General features: G+C 39.9%; 1 protein-coding gene across 5 annotated transcripts; it reads right to left on the bottom strand.

The window, feature by feature from the left end:
- Positions 1-313: 313 nt before the first annotated feature.
- LOC148661288 (monocarboxylate transporter 12-B-like) lies at positions 314-27470 on the bottom strand. 5 transcript variants are annotated; one of them, XM_088634768.1, is made up of 9 exons: positions 27062-27470; positions 20813-20864; positions 20637-20724; positions 17984-18241; positions 10284-10387; positions 7044-7187; positions 5229-5817; positions 3839-4098; positions 314-2471 (listed from the first exon to the last, which is right to left on the bottom strand). In XM_088634768.1, exons 4-9 carry the CDS (start codon positions 18091-18093, stop codon positions 2248-2250), a joined length of 1431 nt encoding a protein of 476 aa, XP_088490894.1. In that variant the 5' UTR covers positions 18094-18241; positions 20637-20724; positions 20813-20864; positions 27062-27470; the 3' UTR covers positions 314-2247. The 5 variants fall into 5 exon arrangements, with proteins under 5 accessions (XP_088490894.1, XP_088490895.1, XP_088490896.1 ...); XM_088634769.1 differs by having other exon boundaries at positions 20637-20721; XM_088634770.1 differs by lacking the exon at positions 20637-20724.
- Positions 27471-27530: the final 60 nt, after the last annotated feature.

Raw genomic sequence — 27530 nt, 5'->3', positions numbered from 1 at the left:
GAATGAACAGATATCTGAATACAGCAATTGCATATTAAAAAATTTCAGTTCTTTTATTTTTAAAAGTCAGTATCAACAAAAAATGTGCCTTCATAATTGACTGAGATCCCAGTGACAGAAAACCCAAAATACTTTGAATAATACTAAGTTAAATGGAAAAAAATACAATAAAATGGTACTGAAAATGAAAATATAAAGACGTGCCAAAAATCTAAGAATTTAAAAATATCAGTTTAATCAAGAAATACCCGTTCCCTTTTGAACAAAAATGTTTGTATGTATTGTTCAAATTATTCCACAAGATGGAGCCAGATGATGACAAAAGATTTTAACTTAAACTTTGACAGCCACATACAGTATATTTTAATATACAATATATTGTACCAAGACACTTCAGCACCATCTCACTTTATGGATTTCAGTTTTGTATTATTTTCTAGAGGCAAACATTTGCATATTTCTAAATCAAACAAGCATTAGATACAAAATAAGGAAAATGACACAAGACATGCAAACAGACAAGGAAAACGGATAAGAAGAGGTTTTTTTAGGTAACTGTCAGATCCCCGATACCCTCAAAGGTCAATCCTATAGCAGACTTCATGGAGCTTTCAGTAACACTGTTATAAAGCTGGAAAACAAACATTTTCTGACTAGTCATGAACTCCAAAGAAAAGTAACTTCGACACCATGAATAGAAATTGATTTGTAAATTTACCAAACTCTGATAGAAGAAGGTTCTGAAGTTGCAGACATTAAAAATCTAACCAACTATCAGCATGCTTTGGTCATCTTTATATAAATAATAAGCCACTCATTTTTTTTCCCAGTTTTGACATAAGGCACTTTACTATATTAAGTAATATCTTTAGTATATTAAGTTTTATTCTTTTGAAATTTTAAAACAACTAGAATTGCTGTGCTGTACAACCTCTATTCAGTTCTTCAAAATATTATTTTTATAACATTATAAATGCCAAAAAAGGGAAGCACGTGTTATAAAATGGCAATACACCCAAATGATTTATAATCATACTGAAAGACATGGTTCGGATACTGGATTGAGAAAACAAAGCACTACAATTACAGAACCTGGTGACATTATATTTGTGTAAAAACAAATACAACTGCAAATTCAAACTGGACAAGAAAAGAGAACTGCAGTTGGTCTGGAAATAAATTTACAGAAAACTAAAGCAAACCTGAATATATTTTTCTCACAAGACAAATGGAATATGTGGTGTGATCACAGAAGAAGCCAACAATTACATATACTGTTTTTGACACAATACTATCAGCTGGAAATTAGATGTCTGAAGTAAAGAGTCAATGGGCTGAAGTGCGTCTGTGGTATCAGGCACATTCTGAAGGAGCAACTGCCTCTGTGCCTGAAAAGAAATGTGCTTGACCCACCTGTGTTGGCAGTACTAACACACAGATGCACAAGGACACTGAATGCATCAATGGTCTAAGACTGCTTAACATTTCAAGTAAGTACAGCCTGATGTGTGCCCAGAATAATGACAGGATAAGGCAAGAGAAACAAAGCAAATTCAAGCCTAAACAAAACCATGTGGCACCACTGTGGCATCAAAAGCGAGCAGGCTTGGCAACAGTCTGGAGACTGCCAGACCACGGAAATACTGAAGTGGATCCAGAGAGCCAGAGACGAAGATGGCACAATACAATCCACAAAATCATCAGGGGTAATTGTACATGGGTAGCTGAATAAAGGGGCTTGAGGTGATGGCAATACATATATATAAATCATCATCGTAGTCATCACCCTTTTTCATTCCTACTACAAGAAGACATATACAATATATGCACACACATGCACTTCATATTTATATTCATATTCCTATCTTACCACACCAGTCCCTTCTAGGCAAAGTTTCAGCATGAAATTATTTATTTTACTGCCATGCTATGAGGGCTTTTAAGAATCTACACCCAATATTTTTATTGGTATTAACAATCTGCACACACAAAAATCAATAACTAACTTACAAAAACGTGTTTTGGGAAAGTAACAAATTATTCATATACACACACAAAACCCCCCACAAAACTAAAGTATACAAAAAGTAAAATTCCATAATAAGTAATACAATTTTGTTTTTTTGTCATATACTTTAACAATATTGTACTTTGGTTTGGCAAAAACAGGCAATAATAATATTTACTGAGTGAAAAATAATCAGAATTCTTCATTCCTATCAAGGTAGCCTGCCAAATGTCTCTCATTCAGAGAAGTTTTGGTTCCTGATCTGAAGCACTATAGTAGTTGGTCTGCTTGTTCTTCCAGTCTTGCAGTTTGGGCTCAGTGGAAGTGGTGTAAGTGCCTGACTGTCTTCTTCTGCACCTCTTGATCCCAGCTACGGCACTCAGCAACAGTGAACTGGAGATGAGGGAGAGCCCACTGAGGAGGAAAGCTGCAGTGTAGGTGCCAGTTCTGTCTACCAGCCAGCCTGCAAGAGGAAAGCACAGGTACATGAAAGACAGCACTGCTGGCACAGCAGCCAGGGGCTTTAGACTTGTAACTGGAAGGTTGTGGGTTCAAATCCCAGGTGAAACTCTGCTGTTCTAATCTTGAACAAACTACTTTACCCAAATTGTTCCAGCAAATCACCAAGCTATGTACAGTAAATAATTGCAAAAGCAAAAAAGGAGTAAAAGTGTCCCACAAATAAATATATACAAATGTACATTCATCTTCACTGAGAGAACCAGGCTTACCTAATATTCTCCTGCTTCTGAAATATGAATACTTAACTCTCAAAACATATAATAAATTACTTTCAGTACCCTCTGTTCTCTAGCCACATACAGAACACAAGCAAAAATATACTCTTTTTGTAGTTCCTTTTATCTATGGATTGGGATCATGTAACGTATTGCTTCTGTGTTTTTTTTTTAAACCCAAACATCCTGAAAAGGGCTTTTCAGAGCTGGAATATAGCACGTGTGTGTCTTTTGAGAGGCCTCCATTTCATTCATCATTCAAATCATAAAAGGCTCTCGAGCATGTTAAAATGATTTCTGTCACGCCCTCTGCAGCCAGAGGGCGCTCCTTCTCTGTCCTTTCCCTAGTTTCCGGTCTGCTGTCCTTCCTGTCCCTCTCTTTCCCTTGGGCTATATATTTCCGGGTCTTGCACTCTGTTCTCGCTCAGCATTGACGTTCGGATGTCCTGAGACCCGCCTAGCACCAGGGCGCCCCACGTCCGCTCCCTGAGGGCATAGGTTTCTATACGGCATTCCTGAACTCTTTGCACTATGAGCCCGGGCCTTTTTCCCGTCTCGCCGCTACGCATATGGGTCTTTTTCCGCTCTCCTGCTCTCCACGGTTAGTCCCTTTGGACGTCCGCGACAATTTCAAGGCCTTTGTCTACCTGAAGAACGCCATGCTTTCAGCTAACATACTCAAGAATGCATACACACTGTCTAAGAAACAGAAAACCTATAAGCTCTTCTATACAGAAAAGTACTGTGCAGCTATGGAACAAGCTAGTTAAACCATGTTGTTGAAGCTGATACTCTGCTTCTTTCAAGAAACGTGTGGATAAGATCCTCAAATACATTAGCTGCTATCTACCAAACAGTCTAGATGGGGCTAATGGCCTCTTGTTTGTTACCTTTTTATGTACACTAAATGCATTCTTAGGAACAAAATGAGTTACACATTAGGCAGGAACCAGCTGAAACTGATTAAACATCATGAATCAGCAAAAATGTGTAAATAGATTTCTGTAACTGCAATACATTAGAAATCTGTCTTGTCAGCCACATACTGTCTGTTAAACATTCTGCCAAGGGCCTAATAATTGGCAGCACTGACCTGCAATAGGTGGGCTCACAAGGTAAGGAATTGCATGAAGAAAATACACAACTCCCAGAGCTGAAGAGAGGTATGTTGTTCCAACGACGTCTGATGTTACAACAGGTATTAAGGCCACATAAGCGCCGTCAAAATACCCATAGAGCACAGCAAATGGAACAAGCAGTGGGAAGCTTTTCAGAATAGGGATGAAGAGACAGCACAGGCCCTCCAGACCCACTGCTAACAGGTAACAAATGTTGCGATACTTTTTTAAACACCTGTGAGACAAACAAAAAAAACATGAATTAAACTGAAGTCCAATTTGTATTATTTTTCCACAGCATTTGCTGGTCACAAGTAAGCAACGATAAACAGTGGATAGAAAATCAGATCAATCAGTGTGGAAAGCAAAACAAACTATATATGTGAATAATCTTTTCCCATCTGTAATTTCTTCAGATGTGTTTAGCAAAAAATAGTGCTTTGTCACTGTATAAACAGACCTGTACAAATGGCACAAACACTGTGAAATATATTACGTTTCATGGATATGCCTACTGTAGGTACTGAAATAAATAGCTAGATGGATTTTCTCAAAAGTGTGCTGCATTAGGAAAACGTCTAACTCAGTCAGAAACAGGGTTTGTAATGTATTGATTTTCACTCAAATATTTTCTTCATACACACACCTACAGTGTATTTACTCAAAACCAGTTTCCTATTGTTACACCCACAGGAGAGCATTTTGAAACACCAGTAAATATCATGGCAAAATATCAAAATTCCTAGTTATGAGACACATCAACCAGATTATTTATACCAAGAGAAATCAGATGCAAAACAAAAATGAAACAAACTACACCAAACTAAAGGTCAGAGCTTATGCTGTTATATTGTTTGTTGTATTTATACACTTCAAAAGATCTCTCTATTGCCACAGTTCCATTCTCAAAAATCAGTCCACTCAGAGCAACCACATGAATCAAAAAAGTGCCTTCCTCTAGTACATGAAGAAAAGGCAATTGTACTGATGTGCTCCGAGATCATTCTCACTGCCACACCTGTGGACACACTAACACATCTAAAAAGAAATGCTAGCATTGGGCTGGAAACAACACAGGGCAAAAGTAGGGTCATATACCAAGAGGTACAATATTCTGCTTTAACTCTCCAGTCCCTACATCCTTGATATTACATGCTCTATCACTACACTTACTAATACTACCTGCTAAAACTAATAAAACTAATGTTGCTAACATGCAGAATAAGTACTGGAACAACAGAGACCTGACATGGTTCTGTTCACCCTGTTTCTTGACGTAAATGAAATGAGGTTGTGATTTCTTAACAATCTGAGCTGCAGCTTGACTAAAAAAAACTGTTTGGTCTTTCCCTTTCCAGCACCTACCTTCTGTCTGTGAGCCAGCCGAATGTGATGTTCCCCACAATGTCAATCACCCCCAGGATGGACATGAGGAAGGCCGCCTGCTGGTGGCTCACCCCCACGTTCAGAGCATAAGGCACGAGATAAACAAAGGGCACACTGCAGCCATATGCCAGGAAGAGGAAGGACACCGCCAGGACCATGAAGTCAGGCATCAGGAGGAAGTGGTACTCCTGCACTGACTGGAAGCAGAAGCACCTGTGTCCATGGTCCTTGCTCAGGAACTGTGCCGGGGTCGAGCTCAAGTCCTTTTGCTTCGTTTTGTAAGCATGCTCGGCGTCGACGGACAAGGCGCTGCTCAGCTGCTCTTCCTTCAGAGTGATGGGCCTCATCAGGGCTCCGCAGACGCACAGGTTCGACACAAACCCCCCCAGGATGAGGAGCGCCCCACGCCAGGAGTAATGCTCGATCAGGAGCTGGACCGCCGGCGCTAGAACGAAAGTGCCGATCCCGCTGCCGGACATAGCAATCCCATAAGCCAGCGCCTTCCTTTCACAGAAGTACTTGCCTACCATGGCAATGGCTGGGGTGTAGCAGAGCGCAAACCCGATACCTGGAGAAGAGAAAGACAGACCAAGTGCTTATCTAGACTGCAAATACACACAGACGTCACTTCTTGTACAGCTGTAAAGAGACAGTTAAATAAGAAGACTTATGTGATTCTATGGTTTTACAACCATATATACTTAGTATAAAAAGGTATAAGAAGTATACTCACACTTACTTTTGATTATAATACTATGTAAGAGCAGATAGTGGCAACTGACAAAATACTGCAAAACTGGATATGTTATTTTTGTTTTCACAATGTGGTACAGCGTATAACAACAAGAATAACACTTTAACCCACAAAACTGATATGATTATCTTTAGAAAGTGCTGTAAGAGTCATTCATTCTCTCCAAGCTGTGAAATGTTTAACATTTGTCTGTTTACATGGCCTGTTCATCCTTTTCATATAAGTGCTCCAAAATCGTTGATATTTCTTCCCTCTCAATCTGAACAGGGCCCCCAGGTACACTAGTGAGAGGCAGGCAAAAATGTACAATATTTACCTTCGTTTTCAATTATGGCTTTATTACTCTGTGAAGTTGAGAACAATAGAACAAATCTAACACAGTTAAAAGAATGCTATACATTTTTTTCACTGATTTGTAAATGGGGTTTAAATCTTATTATTGTGAATGATGAATAAATCAAAGCATAAGCACTCCCAAACCAAGCTTGTGGTCAGTTCTCAGCCATGGATTATTGAGTCAAGTTCTAAAAAAGAGCTCTGAAAGACACTGACAGGCCTTCCTTATGATAAAGTCGTTCCAAAACTCACCACAACATAAATTCCATAACACAATCCGAAGGAAGTTTGTTCCAGAGCTTTAACAGTAGTCTCTAGAAAAGCCCTCCTATTCTACTACAAAAACCACTAGCTATTTTTTACCCCAAACACCATATGTTCCATTAACATTTGTTATGCATTAACACATGACTAATTATTTACATGTAAAAATGTGCATTCTAACCACTTAACAAATAATTCAATAATTTACAGTATATGTAGTATACTGTATTGCTTTGGTGCCCTCTAGAGGCAGATTTTCAGTCATTACAATCTCTCTGGAGACCACAAGATCAAGGTCTTTTTTATTGTATGGTTTTGGCTTTACATACCGAATATTTTATTCCAGGTCTAAAGCCAGTTGGAGGAACAACGTCCTAAGCCTGAGTAATGACCTCAAAGAGCTTGATCTTGGGAGATCATGTCACACATATCCCCCCCACCTGTGAGGACTCCCAGTGTCAGATACAGGTATTCCAGACTTGTGGCGAAAGAGCTCAGGACAAGGCCCGTCGAAGCCAGAAACCCTCCCAGAATAATAGCAATGCGGCAGGATAGGCGATTCCCAATTAAGCTGCCAAGAGGTGCTGTAGAGAAACGAGAAGATAAAGAATGTTGGGTTGCAAATGCATTAGGGGTTATTTCTGCAAATAAACTATGGGTTACTCTCACAGCTGTAGATGTTTGGAACTTAAAGCACCATGTTTCTCAACTGCTGGCGCCAGTCCCTGGAGTAGTGTTGACCAGTACCTGATGTGAACTCGCAGGCAGAGCCAGAGAGGCAGACACAGTGGAAGAATCTTTCATCGTTCAATTTCGATTGAGCTCTTGAAGAACAAGGATCTTAGGGAGCTGGTCCGTGGTACAGAATAGGTTGAGAGACACTGCTACAGTACTGTTAGCTTTGACAGACACAAAACCCATACTTAAATCACTCTGTTGCAGAACACTGTTTGCAAAAGTAGTCAATAAGGACTCAACACAATAAACTCTAAAGAAATACTTCTAGAATGTATCAGCGCTTCCTGAGGAAGGCAATCGCTTCTGTTCTTTTCAAAAATGTTCTTTTTAGAAACCTGATCTACTATGGCGATGATTTCTACAAATTGTCAGTATCTTTGCAGTATTGGACACACAGAAATTATAGAAATATCAACACTGTAATTCCTAGCTCATTTTACATGTTTTCCAAGCACTGCAAATAATTTTGCATAATCCATACAATCAAAAAATGTTTTTCCCAAGAATTGTTTTTGAATTAGGTAATGGATCAGTCCTGTTTTTTGCATTGTTTAAGATAAAAAATTTCCTTGAACTTCTCCTGCAGTTGGATGGCACAGCAGAACAGTCTTTTAACACAGAACTGACTGTAACAACTGAAGTACAACATCTTGAATCAGAACATTGAGAACTTGCAAAAATACACTGAGCTGTTGTAGCTATATGAATGATTCATTGTGAATATTGTCCTCCTTTAAATAGCAATGCCTTCATATTACAGTAAACCCTCAGTTTAACGTACTTCGCTTTAACGGACTTTAGACTTAAAATCTGCTAAAGGGGAATTTTGTCTGTAAAATGAGAAATAGGGGAAATAGTATAGGTGTAGGCAAATTGTTTACAATGGATGTTGTTTGCTTTAGAACATTTTAGACAATAATTTAATGCTCTGTACAAATGTACAAATAATAAAACAAGGTGAAAATTAATACTGTAACGCAATGGGGGGCTCAGGCGGGCGCCCTTGCCACATTAGGTCGGCCCCCCACCGTTGAGGGCTTGAACCCAGGACTCCTGTGTCACTCAAGAGGGACCCAGCCCGGTGAGCCAAAGAGAGATCTCTCCACAGCCCAGTAGCTGTAGTCCTGCTATCACAGGGAAGGGCGGTGACGTCACCGCTCTGGTAAGCCGGCTCTTACACAGTACCTGTCGGCCGTAAGCGTTACAATACTATATAGAATTCAGGAATATGAATCTACTGTACACTATAGGGATAGAATATGACGTTGCACATAATTGGAAATTTTACCAAGGGGTTACTGTACCAATCCCACATACAGATGCAGCCATTCAAAGTTCGTGGTACAAACCCGTACCGCACACAACTACTGTACACACGAGCCACCACGCCCTACCACGGTACGTGATTGGCTGGCCAAAATGACTGACAGGGGCACTCGTGGTGCATTGGTCAGTAGTGAAAAGATTTAATCATTTAATCTCTTTACTTTTTAATCCGCTTAGTATTGAATATTTATATGGAATTTTACAACTAAAGGGAAATTTTAGTAGCTGAGCATAAAAAGAAAAGGAGCATAATGCATCTGAAGGTCATAAACGATATCAATTTAGGAACATAAACATATTATGTAAACTGTATATTGCTGGTATTGATAGTTTAAAGAAAAAATACACACCAGCATTCCATTTCTTCCTTAACATTTTAAGCATCAAAGTCTTACATGTGGTTATTTCGGAAACGTTTTTGCGTGCTCCTTCTGACCATATTACTGTACTGTACATTTATATACTTTGTGAAAATTGATCGTTTTAACCTTTTCTGTGAATACGCTCGTTATCGGAGTAAACAAAAGCATACTTTCAGAATTGGATTAACAGGGATTATAATATGGAATTGCGTATCTAAATAAATTAATAACGATATAATTATATTAATGTACTGTTGCACAAGCAGTAGTATAAGACTTTCCATTGATATGTGAATTGCTGGCTATGCCGAATTTCACTCCACAAAGCGGTATGACGCGAAATGATGCGTTTTGACAAGTTTTTATGCGACACACCCACCGCGTTGTATCGCAGAGTACCCCACTTGTTTTGAATGGCTGTATCTGTACAACATTTTATATATCAATGTTTTTTCTGAATTCATACTCTCTAGAATCTATTTTGAATGTATAAAAAACTGTTTCAACACATTTTCTTTGGGTTCAAAACTTGATCTCTGCTCTAATTTTTATGAGTAAAAAAGACAATTGTACTGTCATGAAATAAAACACTACATATATTAAGTGCTTTATTTCTGGGCCAGGATTGTACTATTTGCTAAGTAATGGTAACTGGGCATACACTATTATTAGTGCTATACAGTAGGTCGAAGGAAAACTGCCTTCTGAATTTCTGAAATGGGTCAACAGCATTCCTCCCCTGAGAGAGCCTTTCAACCTCATGGTAACCTTGGCTGCCAGCTCAATGGTACCACATGCCATTCTGTCAGCTGGTTGCATCATACATGATGTGCAACATCTGAGTTCAGCCGGCACTGCTCTGGCTCCAGCATGAAGCTGCAAAGTCTCTGGAAGGATCTGCCCCAAAAAGAAATTACTGAATTTGTCTGCAGGTTTATAACGTTTAACTGAGCCCCACAACAGGGAAGAGCATTCACTCAGTTTGTCATTTCAGCTGAGGTCACCTGAGTTAATATGTAATCCAGAGTTGCAAAGGGACCTCAGATGCAGGGATTGAAGTAAAGTCCACTGCGTTCACTTGGCCGACCTAAATTTCTGAATGAATTAACAACTAAGAGCAAGCACAGCAAAAACCAGCTGGGCTGGTTTGCTGATAGTGCTGCTTACTTTTAGCAGAGGTTTGAAACAAGGTAACCAAATTCAGTCTGAATACCAGTCCTATATTTTACACATTTTAAAAAACATTTTCCTTACCACACAGCATTGTGGTACAGTCCACTAAAGAGTGGATCCACGCTGTTCCTGAGTAATCCCGTGCAAAGTGCAATTGAAATTCCACAAAAAATATGGAGATACATCTGAAAGACAAAAGGAATAAGGTAGGAGTTTGAAATGCATTTTTTGAAACATGACTGTCTGTCAGCACAGGATACATGTGATCTTTAAAAACTAGCAAACAAATTACAGAAACCTGAAAAGGAACCAAAACACCATCATCGTCTGTATATCAAGCAGAACATGAGCATTTTTATCATTTAAAAAAGCTTCTTTATTACATTTCCATTAGTGGCACATTGTGTAAATCCTTAACCACCTCAAGAAAATAATAATAAAAAAGTACTATGAGGTAAAATAATTTTCAAACCACTATTGGTAAAGTTAGGTGACAGAAGGAAGTTTAACCGAATTTACTGAACTATTTAAGTGTGTTCTGTTGCATTAAGACAGACATTCAATCCAAATACTGATACAGTGTCATCATCTCAAAATGATATTATAGACCACGCTGGAAGCACTCCACCACTCATACTACACGAACGCCATTAGTAAACAGCTGTTAGTTTCCAGATCATATGTCTTTTCTGAGTAGAGTGTAATCAGAGCCTTTGTCAAACAAGTAATCCTATTTTTCAGCTCTTAAACTATAACTAGTTGTGCCTGAATACCAGGTACATATACTAACAAAAACAGGAAGGGAAGTGTATAAAAATAAAGTTTTAAGAAAATATTTTTTGTAAAAATAAGACTGTTTTGCTTTGCTGTGTGTTTCATTGCAATAAAAACACGAGTGACCTTCCTTGTAACCTTTGAACTCTCAGGGCTGGCACTGCATTGTTGCCTGGGGTCACCTAACAAATTCACAACACAAAACAAACTTTCCCCTACAATGTTTTTCCTCCCCTGTGTGGTTGGAGATCTCCAGAGGGAGATCTGGATAAATCAAGCTTCATAAATTAAAAAGTCTTTATTCTTTTTTGAGTGGTACTGTCACACTCGTAAACCCCTCCTCATAAGGACGCTCCAGCCCTTCCTTGTTTTGTACTCATCTCCGGCATCTGCCTCCGGTTCCAGCCCCCCGTGCTATAAAAGCCAGATGGTCCTGCCAGTCTGAGCTCAGCTTTGGAAGATGGATGCATGGATGCCCGCCTATCCACGAGTCCAGGAGCGACTCGACGGCACAGGCTTCATCACGGCGTCCTGACTTTCTGAGTCCGGGATTAGGGAGCGCCTGGTCCCGTTAATCCCCTTTTATTCCCCTTACCCTCCGCCGGATCCCGCTCCGGCTCTTAACTCTGTTTGTCTGTCAGGACGGATTACCCGGTCTTGGACTTTTGCTACACTCATGGATTTGCCTCGGACTCCTTTGGACTGTTTCCCTCGGCCACACCTCCCCCGAACACCAGCGCACCCTGGACACGCCCCCTGTTTTCCTTCCAGCCCCTTGCATGCCTTTTACCCCGTGTTTTCCTCACTCCTCCCCTGACTGTGCTGTCTGCGTAGGGTCCTGAAAGAACGCTTCATTACAGGTACCTTCCCTGTGTCCAACAAGTGGAATAGAACTACTGAAGTCAAGCATATCATTATATCTGCTGTTGCACATACTGTGATAGCTTTGTAACACGTTGTGTAAAACTGCCAATAATTTGTGTATTTCAAAATGTTTACATGCAACTGAAACAAAAACTAAAGTTTGTGAAACAGGGTAAGAAAAATAAAACTAAACCAGGGGACACAAGTGGAAACTATGAGTATATGTATGTAAGAATAATTATTAAGAATAGTAATTATCTAAGAGGCACTTATTTACATAAAAAACTACAGTTAATGAAACTGATAGGATGGCTTCTTTCAAAAGCAGATACAGTAGATGAGATTCTAGTGTTAATTAGCAACTGAAAAATTAATTATTTTGTTTGTAAACATTCCTGTGTACCCATATTTCGATGTCTATGGGAATTCAAGAGTGTCCACTTTCATATCTGTTGTTTGCCATATTTTGGAAACATCCAATTCAGGCTCATCAATCTAGCCCTTCTAACCTACACCCTTACACTACCTTTATAATCCTACCTCTTCTACCCCTATGCCCTACCCCTTCAACCCCATACCTCTGCCCCTATTACCCCAGTATCTGTTAATACTAAGGAAAATGGACAGTATATTGTATGGACATGATATATTGTAAACACAACAATGTCTTAAATGCCCCCTGTCCCCATACTTGTTTTTGAGGAGTGCAGTGCTCTATTAGGACTTTAGAATAATTGGTCCAAGTCTATGACTCTGGGGTGGAGGGCATAATGTTGCCTTTTACTTTAATTCTGATTGTATCTGAGAAGTTAAAATTAATAAAATCTAGGTCACAAAAATAAATAATTGAATGAACTTTTTGATTCACTGCAAAACAACCTACAGTTAATGGCCAAACTAGCAAAACTGCCTGAAAAGCCCCCCTCAAGTCCTTTTGTTTGCAACCTTCCCTTGAAATGTAAAATTAAAAGCAGCCAAAGCAGCCAAAATGACAACGCTGGCATGTCTAATTTTAAATCAATCCTCTTGCTTTTAGCATTTCTATTCCCATAACTTGGTTTCCCTCCTTTTCAGGCTACAGCGGAGAATATGTTTCTGGTCTATGGGAGGGCTGAGGGCTGAAGGGAGGTTCGTCAAAGGAAGACTGAGAATGGACTCGCCAGTAAGAAGAGGAAGCAGTTAATGTGGTCAGTATGTTGGCTGCTCAGAGCAGTGAAAACAAGCCCAGAGAGAGACAAACCGGCAGCTGCACAAACAGTGTGCTGCACACAGCAGATAACTGCTGCAGTTCTCTCAGCGCGAAGAGGACTGCGCAGTGATGACCCTTCTGCTTCTCCTGGCACAGCAACAAACAGAGGAGTTCACTCCCACCAGATCAAATGGCTTAAATCACTGTCGCGCTCACTTTGAAGCGAGCTCAGACCACCAAAACATACAAATAAATCTGTGCAGACTTCCAGTAAGGCTGACACAAATTACACACTGCCTCCCCAAAGTATTTACCTCCTTCCAATGAAGTTCCATTTTGCTGAATTACCACTGATGCATACACATTATTTTAAAAAGCTAACATTTTTAATCAAAACTTCAGTACTCAAACTGAACACTTCGAAGGGTGATAGAAGTTAAGTGTCATCAGAAACTGCCAAGAAACTAAAAGACGTTGATTGCAAGCAATTGCATTGCAATGACTCACCTTCCTTAGTTAACACTTGGTGGATTCAGATTTAGCCACAATTACAGCTGCGAGTCAAATGTTTCTGAACAGACACAAGTAGAAAATCAAGTCAAGGTGCTCCATAGAGATTAGATTTGGGCTAAAAGAATCCAGTTGACATGCCTTCCATTTATACGGTATTTGAAATTCAACACATGGCAAAACGTACTGGTCTTTTTGCGTTGAACTGCTAAAAGTTGGGGAAAGCAATTTTTGACGTGTTGGAAAATTATATTTGATAAAACAACTGAGCAGAACAAGAGAAAATACAACTAAAAATAAAATGTGATTAACAAAGCCAATTTTCCTTTATTGTTCACTAAGCAAGGGGGAAGGGATGTTTGGAGTAGCCAATTCCAAAAGCTGGAGCCAGGACGAGGTCTGGCAAAGAAGGTGATTGTCAAGAAACTCCCTGGTATACTAAACTGAAGGAAAGTGTAGGCCAAAGCTGCTTAATCGCTCTGACCCAGATTGGTGTGGAAGCTCTCCAACAACAGAGCTCGGATCAGCAGATCTTCACGTGCTGCTCAGACAGAAAACCTGATCCCTTTCCAGCTGCAATTAGCTGCTATGGTTTATTTTGACATGCTGTGTTAGTAGCTAACTTTAATTACATCAGCCTGCTGATACTTCCTTCTTAAATATAGACGACATTCATGATCTACACCTTTTAAATCAAACAGCTTAGGAATTCAAATCAATCTTATAGAGCAGCTAAATGAAGATTCTGGGACTTTTTTATCATCTGCTAACCTTAAGATTTAAATAAAATAAATTCAGTATAGGTGTTGAAAACATACGTTATAAAATATTGCAAAAGAAAAGGTAAACGTTTATTGCAATCAGCTCCACAGCCAAAACATTGTGTTTCCTTTCTTCTCTTTTCAGCATGGAATTAACCTTTGACTTGTTCCTTTGCAGCCTACACAGGCTGATGCAGCTACCTACTTGAAAGTTTATTTATTCCATGGTGAAATGAAAAGAGAAGAGGCATAAGGTTTCAGCTATGAAGCCTACTTCATGGAATAAACCCTTACCTGTTCCTTTGTAGCCTATACATGCTGACACAGCTTCCTACTCAAACTTTTTTATAGAGTATTGGTCACACTTATTCAACTGGATACCACCCTATAATTAAGGACTTTACAACGAGCTCTCTGCTACTTCAGTTTCACGACTTCCATTGAGCAGATGGACACAAATAATTATCTGGTGACTATCAAGAACACAGGTAATTGCTTGTAAGAACCCTTTCTTCCAGCTATTCATGTTTTGACTTGTTAAGAAAACATGATTGTGCAAAAGCAGCCCTTATTTGGAGAAGTAAAAAAGAGGGTTAAGAGACCCAAGACCACCCCATCTATAGAGATTTTGCTGTTATTGAGCTTTATTCCACAGCTGTTTCATGTAATCTGGAAGAAGAAAAGACCATTGTTGTACAGAGAACAGACATCTAGTTGTGTGAATACTGCAGTGAGGAAGAGCATCACATGAAACCCCTCCGACTTTCTTCAAGCTTTAATGCCTTCAGTGCAGAAGACAACGTGACACCAATTCTACTGAACATGGAATTAAAATATTTATGGCAGAGTGTTATCACGCACTACAGATCACTTAATATGAACAGTCCTAGCCCTAAACACTAGTGCAAACAAAAATCACGTCACACCAGATCTTGCTCCTTAGTGTGATTTATTTATACTGTGTATGTGCGTCTATACTTAAATATATTCTATTTTTTATTTCAGCTAGGTTTATTTCACTGATTTTACACAGCCAGTCATATATATAAGGTATTGATTTTAGGCATCCAAGAATGTCTTCCAACAACAAACAATGGTTGCAGACTGCTTTTTATAATGGAAAGGGCAAAACTGCGTACCACCTCCAGAGGGGTTACAATTGTAATGCTGAAATCATTTAAGATTTTTTCACAAAAATGAAAAGAGATCCTTCAGTCAATTAGCTACCACCAACAGGGCTAAAAGAGCTGAATTGCCACCTTGATTGTAAACATTCTTATGTGCCTAATATTTACCAAAATAAATTGCTTCTAATCCTTTAAAACTGTAAATTCACTCCATTTCCAAATATGGTCAACAAATATGTTTATGTCTGCATTTAGCCAAATTCCAAACGTGAAGAAATTCTGCACTACAACCTGTACTATGTCAGGTGACATTTTATAAACTTTATAAGCTACCTTCAAGTCATTATTGGAAAGCATGGCAGCCCAGAGTTTTCAACAGTGAGATGTAGCCCCACAGGTAATAATAACATGGACTGAGATGGACAACAGAAGTGTCTGCAGCAGGGACTAACCAGATACTCAGTCACCACACTACACTGCACCTTATACCTTACTTACTATGTAAAAAACTTAAATCAGTAAAAATTACTATTAATATGGACATATATAATATGCTGAGAAATCCATGATCATGACATGATTGGAGTTGAGAAGCTAAAGTAGAAGCTACTGTATGTGAATGTGTTTCTCATCTGTGGGTGTGCTTTGATTCACTGCCTGCTCTCTTAAAAACCAACAACGTTGAGTGACTTAAGCTTATTGTGCTTCCAGACTTCTTTTATTGACCAATAAGGAACATAAAATAACTCTACCGCAAGATAAATATTTAATGCTAAAAGGATATGAAAATATAACACTATTAACATCTGAAATGTTGAATGTCAGCTTAGATCCAAAACTAATTAAATGTATTGATTTTGACTCAGTTCCTTGAAAAACTTTGTTTATGTATCTTGGAGGTACTGACATTGTTGTAACTCCCCTTCTTCAAAGTTTACACAACACAGTTTGTATATTCACACTGATCGAAGAAGTAAAATATATACAGGTACAGTATATCTATCACACATAGCTAGGCAGGCAGAGCTGTGTAAAGAGGAAGCCTAATGTCTTCCAGTTTACAACAAGTCTACTTTGAATATGCCTGTATTAAACTGGAAATTGGAAAAAAACTTTTTATTCCTTTCCTACCCTAGCAGGAATTTATAACTTGTAAAATACCACTTGAAAAAAATGTTTATTTTCATGCTTCCTAAAGAATGAAAAAAATAATGCATGCACTTGCATTTACGTGGATATTAAATTTATGAGAGACATGAAAAATGATTAATCTTCATCCATTTTACAGTAGTTTAGCATGAGCATTTAATTAAATAGATTATTTTTTACTTCTTAAAGAATAAGGGAGCAACAAAATGTTTTATTTGAGAGAAAGAAAGATTTTTAACAACACAATTGGGCAAAAATGCCATGTAAATTAAATCTTGTGTGATGGTCTTTCAACATTTGTCTTAATTTGTGAGTGCAGTTAAAATTACCCTTCATATTTTCACAGACATGAAGGCCTGACATTTGTCATGCTCTGAAAGATCATGGCACGTGACCAAAGAACTTGTAGACCAAGGAATGTTAACTCTTCTCAAGCAACCCAAGAAAACACATTCAGGAACAAATCAATTTCTGTACCTTAATATGATCTCAACAGGAAAATGCTAATGGCCCATGCGCAATGTAAATGGAATCAACGACAGATTTATTCTGACAAACATAAAGCAGCCAGACTGTACACTGATGTACAAAATGCAGCACCTTCCGAACATTGTATATCTAAAAATCCCTTTGCTCTCTGCAAACGGCAAAACCTGATGCTTCAGAGCCCAAAGAGACCGACACTCAATCCATACTCATTACATGTTCACACGAAGCTCCATGTTTACAAGACATCCCAGTGTAACACGAACTGGAACAGAATCTGAGGGAAACACAAGCTACCTCCTGCAAATTCAGTGAAGGGGAGCCTTGTTCCGACTAGAAAATGGGTCAGTGGTAAAACAAATATAGAATCTGCTCATCGCAGCTTTCAGTGCTGTCTTTCCCTGAACACACTGTATTTGTTTTTTTTATAAATAGTGAACACCCATTTAAGGAGAGGGAAATTACCTAGAGATCTCTAACAGCGTTACAGGTTTTGCACAGACAACACATTAATAATAAGCACAATCAGCAATCGTCATGCCCCCAAGTGAAACAGCAAATCCTTTACAAATAAACTATTCACAAAACAAGTCAAAGTAGCCCTCCACAGTTTGCAGGAAAAAATACACTGCAGGTCACAGTATAAAAGCTCAGCAACTTAATTTGTAGCTGTAAAGCAAAAATTAGCCAGAAATATATGTCTCTTATTACTTATTTAGACATGGCACATGGAACCCTGTTACATATAGCACAGTATTATTTGGGTCACAGATTTTTATAGCACTCCTTGAAGTAAACTAAAAGGCTACAGCATTACACACTTGACGTAGTTTTACAAGAAATGCAGTCTTTCGCTCTTCCTGTTCTAGTACGAGACAAGCCTGTGCTGTAGCGTGCCTCAGCATGCGCTTCCCAGCTCACCTGGTGACTGCGCGGGTGCAAACAGTGACAAGGAAGCAGCCGGCGACAATCATCCATCCCCAGCCTCCATCAGGAGGGGCGACTCCCAGCTCCTTTTTACTTTGGGCCATGGCTGAAACGCAGCTTGCACTCCTAATCCCTTTTTTCCAGCTCGAGTTCCCAGCGCTGAGCCCCAGCTCGCGGTTCGCTCGGTGCCACAGCGCTCAGTGTTGCACAGAATGTATGGAATGTTATCCGAAGAGGGATTTGTCAGTTCCTCTAGAAAACAACACAAACATTAAAAAAATGCATGAAACATAGAGGTAGGAAAAGTGACTAAAAGGCATAATTTGCTTTTTTTTTAAGTAGCTTTCCTCTGATGTATAGCTCACCTTTTGCTTTTCTTACAGAATTTGATACTTACAGAAGTAAACTCATATGCTTCTCAGTCCTGGTATGCACTGTTTTCCCTTTGTCTTGACAGAATACCTTCAAGGTTACTGTCCTAGCTGTTATGTTTTAACTTTACAAGTTACTGTTCTGAAATCTCATGCTTTCTCAGAAAGCAGTGAGGCTTGTGTGAGATTGTCTGTGAACACTTTTAATGGACAACTATCTGATTGCTGCAATTTTGTAAACCTAATGTTTCAAATTTCCCTTTTGTAGGTGTTTTTCCAGAATATCTATTGGCTTTGATTTCAAAATATGGTTCTCTTTTATGCCCGTTAAAAAGGAAAATTAAACAGAAATATAAAAATTCAGAATATTATTGCTTACGTGTTAAAAATAGTCCAGATCAAAATGTGTGTAGTGTATTTCTGCTTATTCTGCACTTTTTAATTTACTGATTTGAAAAGTTAGTTTATGCTAAATCAGGTGAAGTAAAAAGAAAATGATTTTGCATTTTCAAATGGAACACCAGAAAAGATACCGAACTATGTAGTGCGATTTGTGTCTTTTAAAACTGACATCTCAACTACTCTGTGTCAGTGGATCATTTTGGAGGGTGCTGAGTGAATTTTCTGCTTCTGATTGATGTCTGAGATTGTATCTCCTAACCTAAGGGATAGTGCTTTTATCAGATGTTTCCCAGGGACCCGGGGAAGCAGTGTGTGTTGCTAGGGCACAGCCACCATCCTGAAGGGAATCCAAGCTTGATTTCATTTGTTTCAATCCAGTCAGGAAAGACTCCTCCCTTACAGTTTTCTGCTGAGTCACCCAACAGACTGAAAGACCTCATGCGGTGAACAAACACCCCACTGCATCCAAACCCAACAGCTATCTCCTGCAACATCATAGTATAGCTTTGGACTATTAGAACATCATCCATTTGCATGGGCCTTTTCTGTGCTACTCCATGCTGAATTCTGATTGAACAACACTGACTTATTTACCAGGAGGGGCTTGCTGCCTTGTGAAAGGCTTTAATGTGAAATTAGAAAAACAACAGCATGCTTAACATGTTACACTGTAAACATCCCTGATCCCTGAGGGGTTAGTCATGAATACAGTACTCTGGCTTCAAACATGAAGGTTTAAATGGGAGAACAATGTATTTTTCAGAGGAGTCACTACATATTTCAAACCTTCCACCTCTTTCTGATGTGATGCCAAAGAATTTCCTCTAATTTAATTTACACAGGAAATACAAGAGAAAACAATAACAACAAAAAGTCACGCCATGCCAACAGCACCCCTAGCAACAGGATTCACACTGCAGGTGTGCTACAGATTCACATTTTTTTCCTGAGAGGTTTTATAAAGCAGGACTGCTGGTCAAAGCAAAAACACACTTCCTGAATATGGTGTGCTCTATTTACATAAACTGTGCCCAGTGCTTATTTGAATTTAAAGAAATAGCTGTATCTGTTAACTAAATATAATGACATTTATTTATCCATTTCCTTTGGATGTATGCATTTGGTTTTCTGTGCTTTATAAAATGAAAATATACAAAATGCAAAAACATTATTCAGTGCACTACACCACTAACATGAGTTTATGTGAGTTCCTCACAGCACTTATTAAATACAAAAATAGGTATTTTAAGTATAACAAGTGAGACCTTCTTACGCCATGTAGTGTTGTAAACAAAGCAGCACGTTTTGAAAATAACTTCACCGACAACTTTATTTCTGATATAACAAACATTAATGGATGGAGAAAGAAGACATGACTCACTGAACAATTAGAGATTTAAGTTTGGAGAAGAAAAGACTCGTTGTTAAACCAAAAGCTTGTACACACTCACAATGAGTAGCTGAACAAAGGCTGGGATTCACGTGACATCTGAGTTCTGGTGTGGGTCAAAACAGACCTCTCACGAATCATACTAAATACTGTGCAATTTATAGAAGATTCCACCTTGCTTAAAAATTATCCAGCAATTTAACAGTAAAATGAAAGATTAAACATGTGCAGGCCATTACTTTGTCACGTATACAGCATAATAAGTAATCTACAACTTATACAGTAAAGCATTTAATTGTCACTTCTAAAAATCCAAATATGTATGCATAACTTAGGCTTCTATTTTAGGCAAGACATTTAATATAATCCTTATAGTTCACTGTAAATTTCCAGAAACACAGTATGAGTGTTTCATGTTATTCCGAACACTTTCTATCCTTGACACTGGCAGAAGGGATAACGTTTTTTTTAAAAAAAGACTCACCTGGAAATTGACAATGACCAACATGGCAGTTGATATTGGCTTCATACTAGCCAGAGCTTTCATAGTTCTGCTCAATGGAAACCTACTACTAAACACAAGAAATTTTGATTTAGTTAAGTGATGCGACTGTCTGTATACTGCAAACCAATGGATCACCTCAGTGAAATACTACATACCTAGCCATGCTGAGTGCTAATTCGTTCCACATTCTATGAAGCACTCATTAGTCTGTGAAAACAAAAACCAAGAGAACAGTTGTGTAACTTTTAAATCATGCTCTAGGAGGGATGCATTAGGTGGGAGGAGAATTCAACTTCAAAAAAGTTTTTGTTTTTTTTACAGAAACCACAAATGTTCTTTATCAACTTCCCATAGAGATTATCTTGTCTGGCCTGTGAATAAATATTATGGTTGTGGGAGTATGTAACAGGCTACCCAGCTACGCTATTGAAGTTAACACCTTGGTTTCTTTCAAGACATGGCTGGCTGAGAACCTCAGACCAATTAGCTACCAACTACCAAATGAGCTAAATGTGCCAAATGGTCTTGTTTTGTAAGCTTTTCTTGTGTTCTTATCACAGTGCTCAATTATAGACTGTTTAAGGTCTCAGAATTTGTTTAATAGTATTTTATCTTGACCTCAATCGACATCTAACAAATGTATTGGTCAATCATTTGCCTTGGTTTTTGTCCTGGCACACTGCTCAAAAAGATGAGCGGAATATTTAAGGGTTACCCATCAACTCAAATTAATAGATTTCAAGAGGCATTTTTCATCTAAAAGTGCTTTGCATAAAGACAGATAAGACCTTATTGATGAGGTAAAAAGATAAGATAAAGATAAGACAAGGTAAAAAGAAGACCCACTTCATGGAATGCTGCATCCACCAGGGTAACATGTGGACACATTTCTGCACCAGCAGCCCCACAGCAGATTAGGTGAAAAAGTGAGAAACTGCTTCACCAACTGTAAGGGGTGACTTTATATAGGCTATTGGTCAAGACCATAGTGGAAATTATCCAGCACACCAGGGTTATTGACCTTGCTCTCATGAACAATACTACTGGATTTTTACAGACCAGGTGTTACCTTGCAGCTCTTGGTCTCCATGTCAACAGGTTACATTAGTACGTGGAGTCAAACACCTCCCAGTGCCATGAGGACATGATCAGGTGGGCTATCTATACCACATTCCCCCACTTAAAGGATATTTACCTCATCCGTGCCGGTCACTTAAGCCCTGCCCTGTCCTTAGTGAGACGCCCTGTCATTCAGCTTCCTAACAGTGTATGGAATTGCTCCTCGCACAGTTATAAGTTCTGTATTCCACCTCAATCTGTGTGGTTCCTTGATCCTGATTCTGAGACCTTCTGAGATTCTGGCAGCCAGCCGTCTCTCTGTCTGCCTCCTTGCTGCTACGCATCCTTAGCAACAAACCTGACCTGCTTGGCTGCGCATCTCCCTTGTTCTCTCTGCCTCCTGTCTGCCTGCCCAGTTCTTCCCCTGTTCTGCCAGTCAGCCCAGCGCATCCCTAGCTCTCGCCTGTCAGCCTGCCTTCACCGGGACCTAGCGAGTATTTTCCTCAGCCCTGTTATACAGACAGACACTCTCCAGGTCTGCACTGCGTCGTAATACCATGTACTCAGGACCATGGATTAACGTCTCATGTACTTCTGCGTAGACAACACCATCCCCACCAAAGACGTACACTGCTTTTCAAATAACAAACCCTGGATCACCAGCGACCTGAAGGCTCTTCTGAATGACAAGAAGAGAGCCTTTAGGAGGGGAGATAAGGAAGAGGTCAAGCGTGTACAGAGGGAGCTAAAGCAGAAGTTAAGAGAGAGCAAGGATGCCTACAGGAGGAAGGTAGAGGACAAGCTGCAAAGGAATAGGGTGAGAGATGTATGGAGCAGCATGAGAGAGATCACTGGCTTCAAACAGGCTGGGGTTGCAACAGAAGGGAACCTGGAGATGGCCAACAAGTTGAACCAGTTCTTTAACAGGTTTAATTCTGGGTCCTCTGTGGCGCAACACCCATCCCCCCACAGCCACACGCTCCCTAACCCTTCACAGCTGCAACTGCCCAACACCTCCTCCATCCCCCCACAAACATGGCCGCCTACAGCTACAACCCCCGACGGCTGCTCACCCACCCATCCCCCACAGCTGCCACTCTCCAACACCTCCGCCATTAACACCTCCGGCACTGAAAGCACTATGAGCATCATCCCCCGGGCCAGGCTGACCATCACAGCTGACCAGGTGAAGAAGGAGCTGAAGAGGCTGCACGGGGGTAAGGCCACAGGACCAGATAACATCTGTCCCAGAGTTCTGAGGGCCTGTGCTGATCAGCTGAGCGGAGTGCTCCAGCGACTGTTCAACCTGAGCCTGCGCTTGGAGAGAGTCCCGGTGCTCTGGAAGACATCATGCCTGGTCCCGGTACCAAAGAAAGGGCGCCCCTCTGTCCTCAACGACTACAGACCAGTTGCACTGACTTCTCACATCATGAAGACACTGGAGAGACTGGTCTTATCCCACCTGAGACCCATGGTCAGCTCATCACTGGACACCCTACAGTTTGCCTACCAGCCCAGTGTTGGTGTGGAGGATGCGATCATCTACATGCTGCAAAGGGCCTACTCACACCTGGACAGGGCTGGCAACACTGTAAGGATCATGTTTTTCGACTTCTCCAGTGCCTTCAATACCATCCAGCCCTTACTTCTAAGGAGGAAGCTGGAGGAGATGCAAGTCGATGCCTCCATGACCTCGTGGATCACTGACTACCTGACGGGCAGACCACAGTCTGTGAGACTTCAGAACTGCGTGTCTGAACTGGTAGTGAGTAACACAGGGGCACCTCAAGGGACAGTTCTTTCTCCATTCCTCTTCACCCTCTATACTTCGGACTTTAAGTACAACTCAAAGTCATGCCACCTGCAAAAGTTCTCAGATGACTCTGCGATTGTGGGATGTATCAAGGGTGAGCAGGAGGAGGAGTACAGAGGACTGGTCAGCAGCTTTGTGGAGTGGTGTGGGGTGAACCACTTGGAACTGAATGTTACAAAGACAAAGGAACTGGTGGTAGATTTCAGGAGGAAAAAGGTCAAACCTACTCCTGTCTACATCCATGGGAGTGGCGTGGAGATGGTGGACTCGTACAAGTACCTGGGAGTGCACATCGACGATAGACTGGAATGGTCTAAGAACATCGAGGCCATCTATAAGAACGGACAGAGCCGACTTTACTTCTTGAGGAGGCTCAGGTCCTTCAATGTGTGTAGTAAGATGCTACACATGTTTTATCAGTCGGTGGTAGCGAGTGCCATTTTCTACGCAGTGGTGTGCTGGGGCTCTGGGATTAGAGCAGTAGATTCCAAAAGGCTGAACAAGCTCATCAGGAGAGCGAGCTCTGTCATTGGGTCTGACCTGGACCCCTTGGAGGTAGTGGCTGAGAGGAGAATGATGTCCAAACTGGAGGCCATCATGGACAACTTCTCCCATCCCCTCTATGACAGGCTTGCAGGAATGAAGAGCACGTTCAGCAATAGACTGATTCACCCACGGTGCGACAGGGAGCGCTACAGGAGGTCATTCTTGCCGTCTGCCATAAGACTGTACAACGCATCCACCTTGCGTCTTGGCAGAGGCAACAGCGACAGTGACCTGTTTCTGGACTAAACGCATATACACATATACTGCTACATCTGTTCTCTTTCTTTTTCTTTTTCTTTTTCCCGTTTACAACCACTTTTGTGCAATATATGCCAGGGACCTGTGCAATACATTTATATTTATATTTATATCTATGGTTACATCTATATTTATATTCATACGTGTGATACGATTTTCTGTGTACTGTTCTGTTCTAGTTTCCTCTTGTGTGTCCGGACTGTGAGTAACTCTTGTATTGTATTGTATGTATTGTACTATTAGTATATAATTCGTTACACTGTGGCTGTGTTGTGTGTGTTAAGCTGCTGTTGCACTGCAATTTCCCTCACGGGATCAATAAAGTATCTATCTATCATCTATCTAAAGGAATCACTCCTCTGACAGCACAGTGTTCCTGGTTAACATAGTAGGGCACTGGTTTGGAAATTCTGGTCCAGGAAGAGTACCACCTACTCTTCCATCTACAGTTGCAACCTGGTTTCCCATCTGTTCCATCTCAATACTCGCCCCACGTCTAGCCTTGCTTAGCTTTCAAACTGACCAAGAGTGCTGAGTGAGGTACAGAAGCGACGTCACGCCCCTGTGAAATCTAGACAGTGGAGAACTCAGCTGTGGCAGAGGGCCAGGTCTTTGGGCATGGCAGAGGTCTCACTACACGCTGCCAGCAGGGGCAGGAAGAGCTGTTCTCATCACACTCACACTTGAAGATGGGGCCTCAGTTGTGCCAGTCATTTCAATATAATGACATCTGTGAAACAGTAAACCTCCACCACTGCTTGACTGTGCTAAAAGACATGCAACTGCTATAAACTGTGACTTTTAATTAGCATTTCCGTCAGTACCCTTTATTATGTGTGTCCTGTGTTTGCAGAGTAAGGAGTAAACCAAGGGGCGACAGCAAAGGTGGAGATGCAAGGTGGAGTGGTACGTCATACAAAATGAAAAAGAAAATAGATTTGCATATTAAGTGTACATATATATCTTTTAGAAACAGCATCAGGGATTACTGCGATTTAAAACAGCTAAGGCAAAAGATGTGGTTGTCATTGTGTCTCCTGAACTTCAGTTAAAAACTTCTGTTTCCTATTCAAAACATGACAACTACATCAAATGGATATCCTTACCATTAATTTCCTAAAGTTTTGCCTAGAAAAATTAACACATTTTCATAGAAAGGCTCAATAAGTGTCAAGGCCAACACCTGTGGGGCCTCCTGCACAGGACTGCAGTATTTCTACAGTATACAAGGCACTTTGTAGGCTCCTGAAAAATGTAATGATTTTCAGCACAATCAAAATTATTTAAAACTGCATTCACTTGCCCCTTCAGTATTTACAAAAATATTTTAAAACCCTTGTCCATACAGTAGAGGTTACAAGATATTCGATAAGATGTTATATAACGAATTGACTTACATTTAAACAGGGTCACGCTGTCAGATAAATTATTTCCAGTGTTCATACTGGTCTCCGTCTGCTATATCGCAGTTCACCCACTCTTTCAGCACATTTCTCAATACCATTGATTTCAATGTTTCAATTGTCAATGTTTCTGCACAAAGCTGTCACACTCCTGCTGTACATATGCAATTTACTAAATACATCATTAACAATAGAGATCCATTTTTACATACAGAATAAATCATTTAAAAAAACTAAAAACAGCATTAAAACCTGTAAAGAACAAAGATGAAAACATGTTGCACCATGCTGCAGCTACTTCATTCATTTCTGCTGCTGCAGAGCTCCATATTTTGAGAGCAAAACAGGCAAACTAGTATTAGAAATAACCTTTCTATGCAAATAATCAGACTCTTCAGAAAAGTCTGAGGCACTGTGGACCTGCACACCATAAACAATCCTTAAACAGCCTTGAAAAACAAGTGTTTATTTTTCTTTCTACAGGTAAATAGTATTAATCACAGCCCAGATACCTGTCTAAACATATGTAACACTTAAGGTCAGGGTCTCTAACTCTGCTTCCAGACAGCATTAGTCCAATTTGTCTTATAGGTCATCCCAAATCAATACTTTGTTAATTAAGAACATTTATAAGTTGATCAACTAAACAAGTAATGTGTTTAGTTGACGAACTTAGGTCCTTGAGGGTTTAAGAGCTTTCTGGTATTTGTTACCCGGTGATCACTAAATAACGTGTATAATATTTTAGAATAAGAAAATATTGTTCCAGTCCTTTAGAATCTGATTATTTAATCGTTACATCAAGAATATGCTCTCTTAGTCCTGAGCTGGAGATCTTTAAAGATTTTAAAATCTGCGCTTTCTTAGCATTTTTTGAATACCAAGAAATCTTTGAAATCGATTAGCAAATTGATCGGTCTAGCTCAATTGAAGATTGATGTGAAGTACAGCAGCTTTATTTTATTTTATTTTATTTTATTTTATTGGGGGGGGGGGGGTATTGTGTAAGTCTTAATTCCATTAATATTATTTATTGTGCATCTTTACTTTTTTATTTATTTCATTTGTGGCTTTTTTAAAATACATCATCAAACTTATTTTCTTGAAAACCTTCCTCACGTGAGCTGGGTAGCTCGAGTTACTGCAGACGGTGTTCTTAATTTACCACGCTTAAAAAAGCAGAAGCAGGTCACGTACGACCTGTTTGATGTTTTTTAAAGTATATTGTATATTTAGGTACTTCACGTAATACGATATTTATATACTTATGCTATTTACACAAGACATGTTGTATTTACAATTTTCAAAAACCTACCAAAACTTACCCCTTTCTGTACAACTTCGACATCCAATTATCCGTTTGTATCTGGAGTTAGCATGTCTTAAGACATGAAACTTTTCTTCTAAAAATGAGAAAAAACGATACAATGAAAAACAAAACGCCCCCAAAAACTTTTACCAGGTTTATGGTAAATAAAAAAAAATGCCTTATCCTGCTCGGACTACCCCTTCTCTTTCTGTGTCCTCTCGCATTGCTCCAAATTAAATGTAAAAATCCTTGCTTAGAACTGCTTACTCGCCTAGCTTAAGAAGTAGCTTTTCCAGGTCTCTTCTGCGGCTGCGGTGATGTAATTGCTCATCTTCTCTATAGCGCCCAGGGCGAGGGCAGGAGAACCGCAGGCGTGCACGTGCAGACCACGCAGAGGACTAGCACCAGGGCAGCGCTCCCAGGCGTCAGACTGAAAACCGACACATGCGAGTTCGCGTGTAAATCGCTTTGCCTTGGCGATAACG

Source organism: Lepisosteus platostomus, chromosome 6 (genome assembly GCF_059453375.1).
Source record: "Lepisosteus platostomus isolate fLepPlt1 chromosome 6, fLepPlt1.hap1, whole genome shotgun sequence".
Lineage (NCBI taxonomy): Eukaryota > Metazoa > Chordata > Actinopteri > Semionotiformes > Lepisosteidae > Lepisosteus > Lepisosteus platostomus.
This window is presented reverse-complemented; position numbering and strand designations above follow the sequence as displayed.

Coding starts and splice junctions, on each gene's coding strand:
- LOC148661288 (XM_088634768.1), bottom strand. CDS start 18,093: ATGGCCCAAAGTAAAAAGGAGCTGGGAGTCGCCCCTCCTGATGGAGGC. Junction 10,388..17,983: donor TGCACCCGCGCAGTCACCAG/GTGAGCTGGGAA, acceptor TTTGTCTTTCAG/ATGTATCTCCATATTTTTTG. Junction 2,472..3,838: donor TGTGAGCCCACCTATTGCAG/GTCAGTGCTGCC, acceptor TTCCTCTTGCAG/GCTGGCTGGTAGACAGAACT.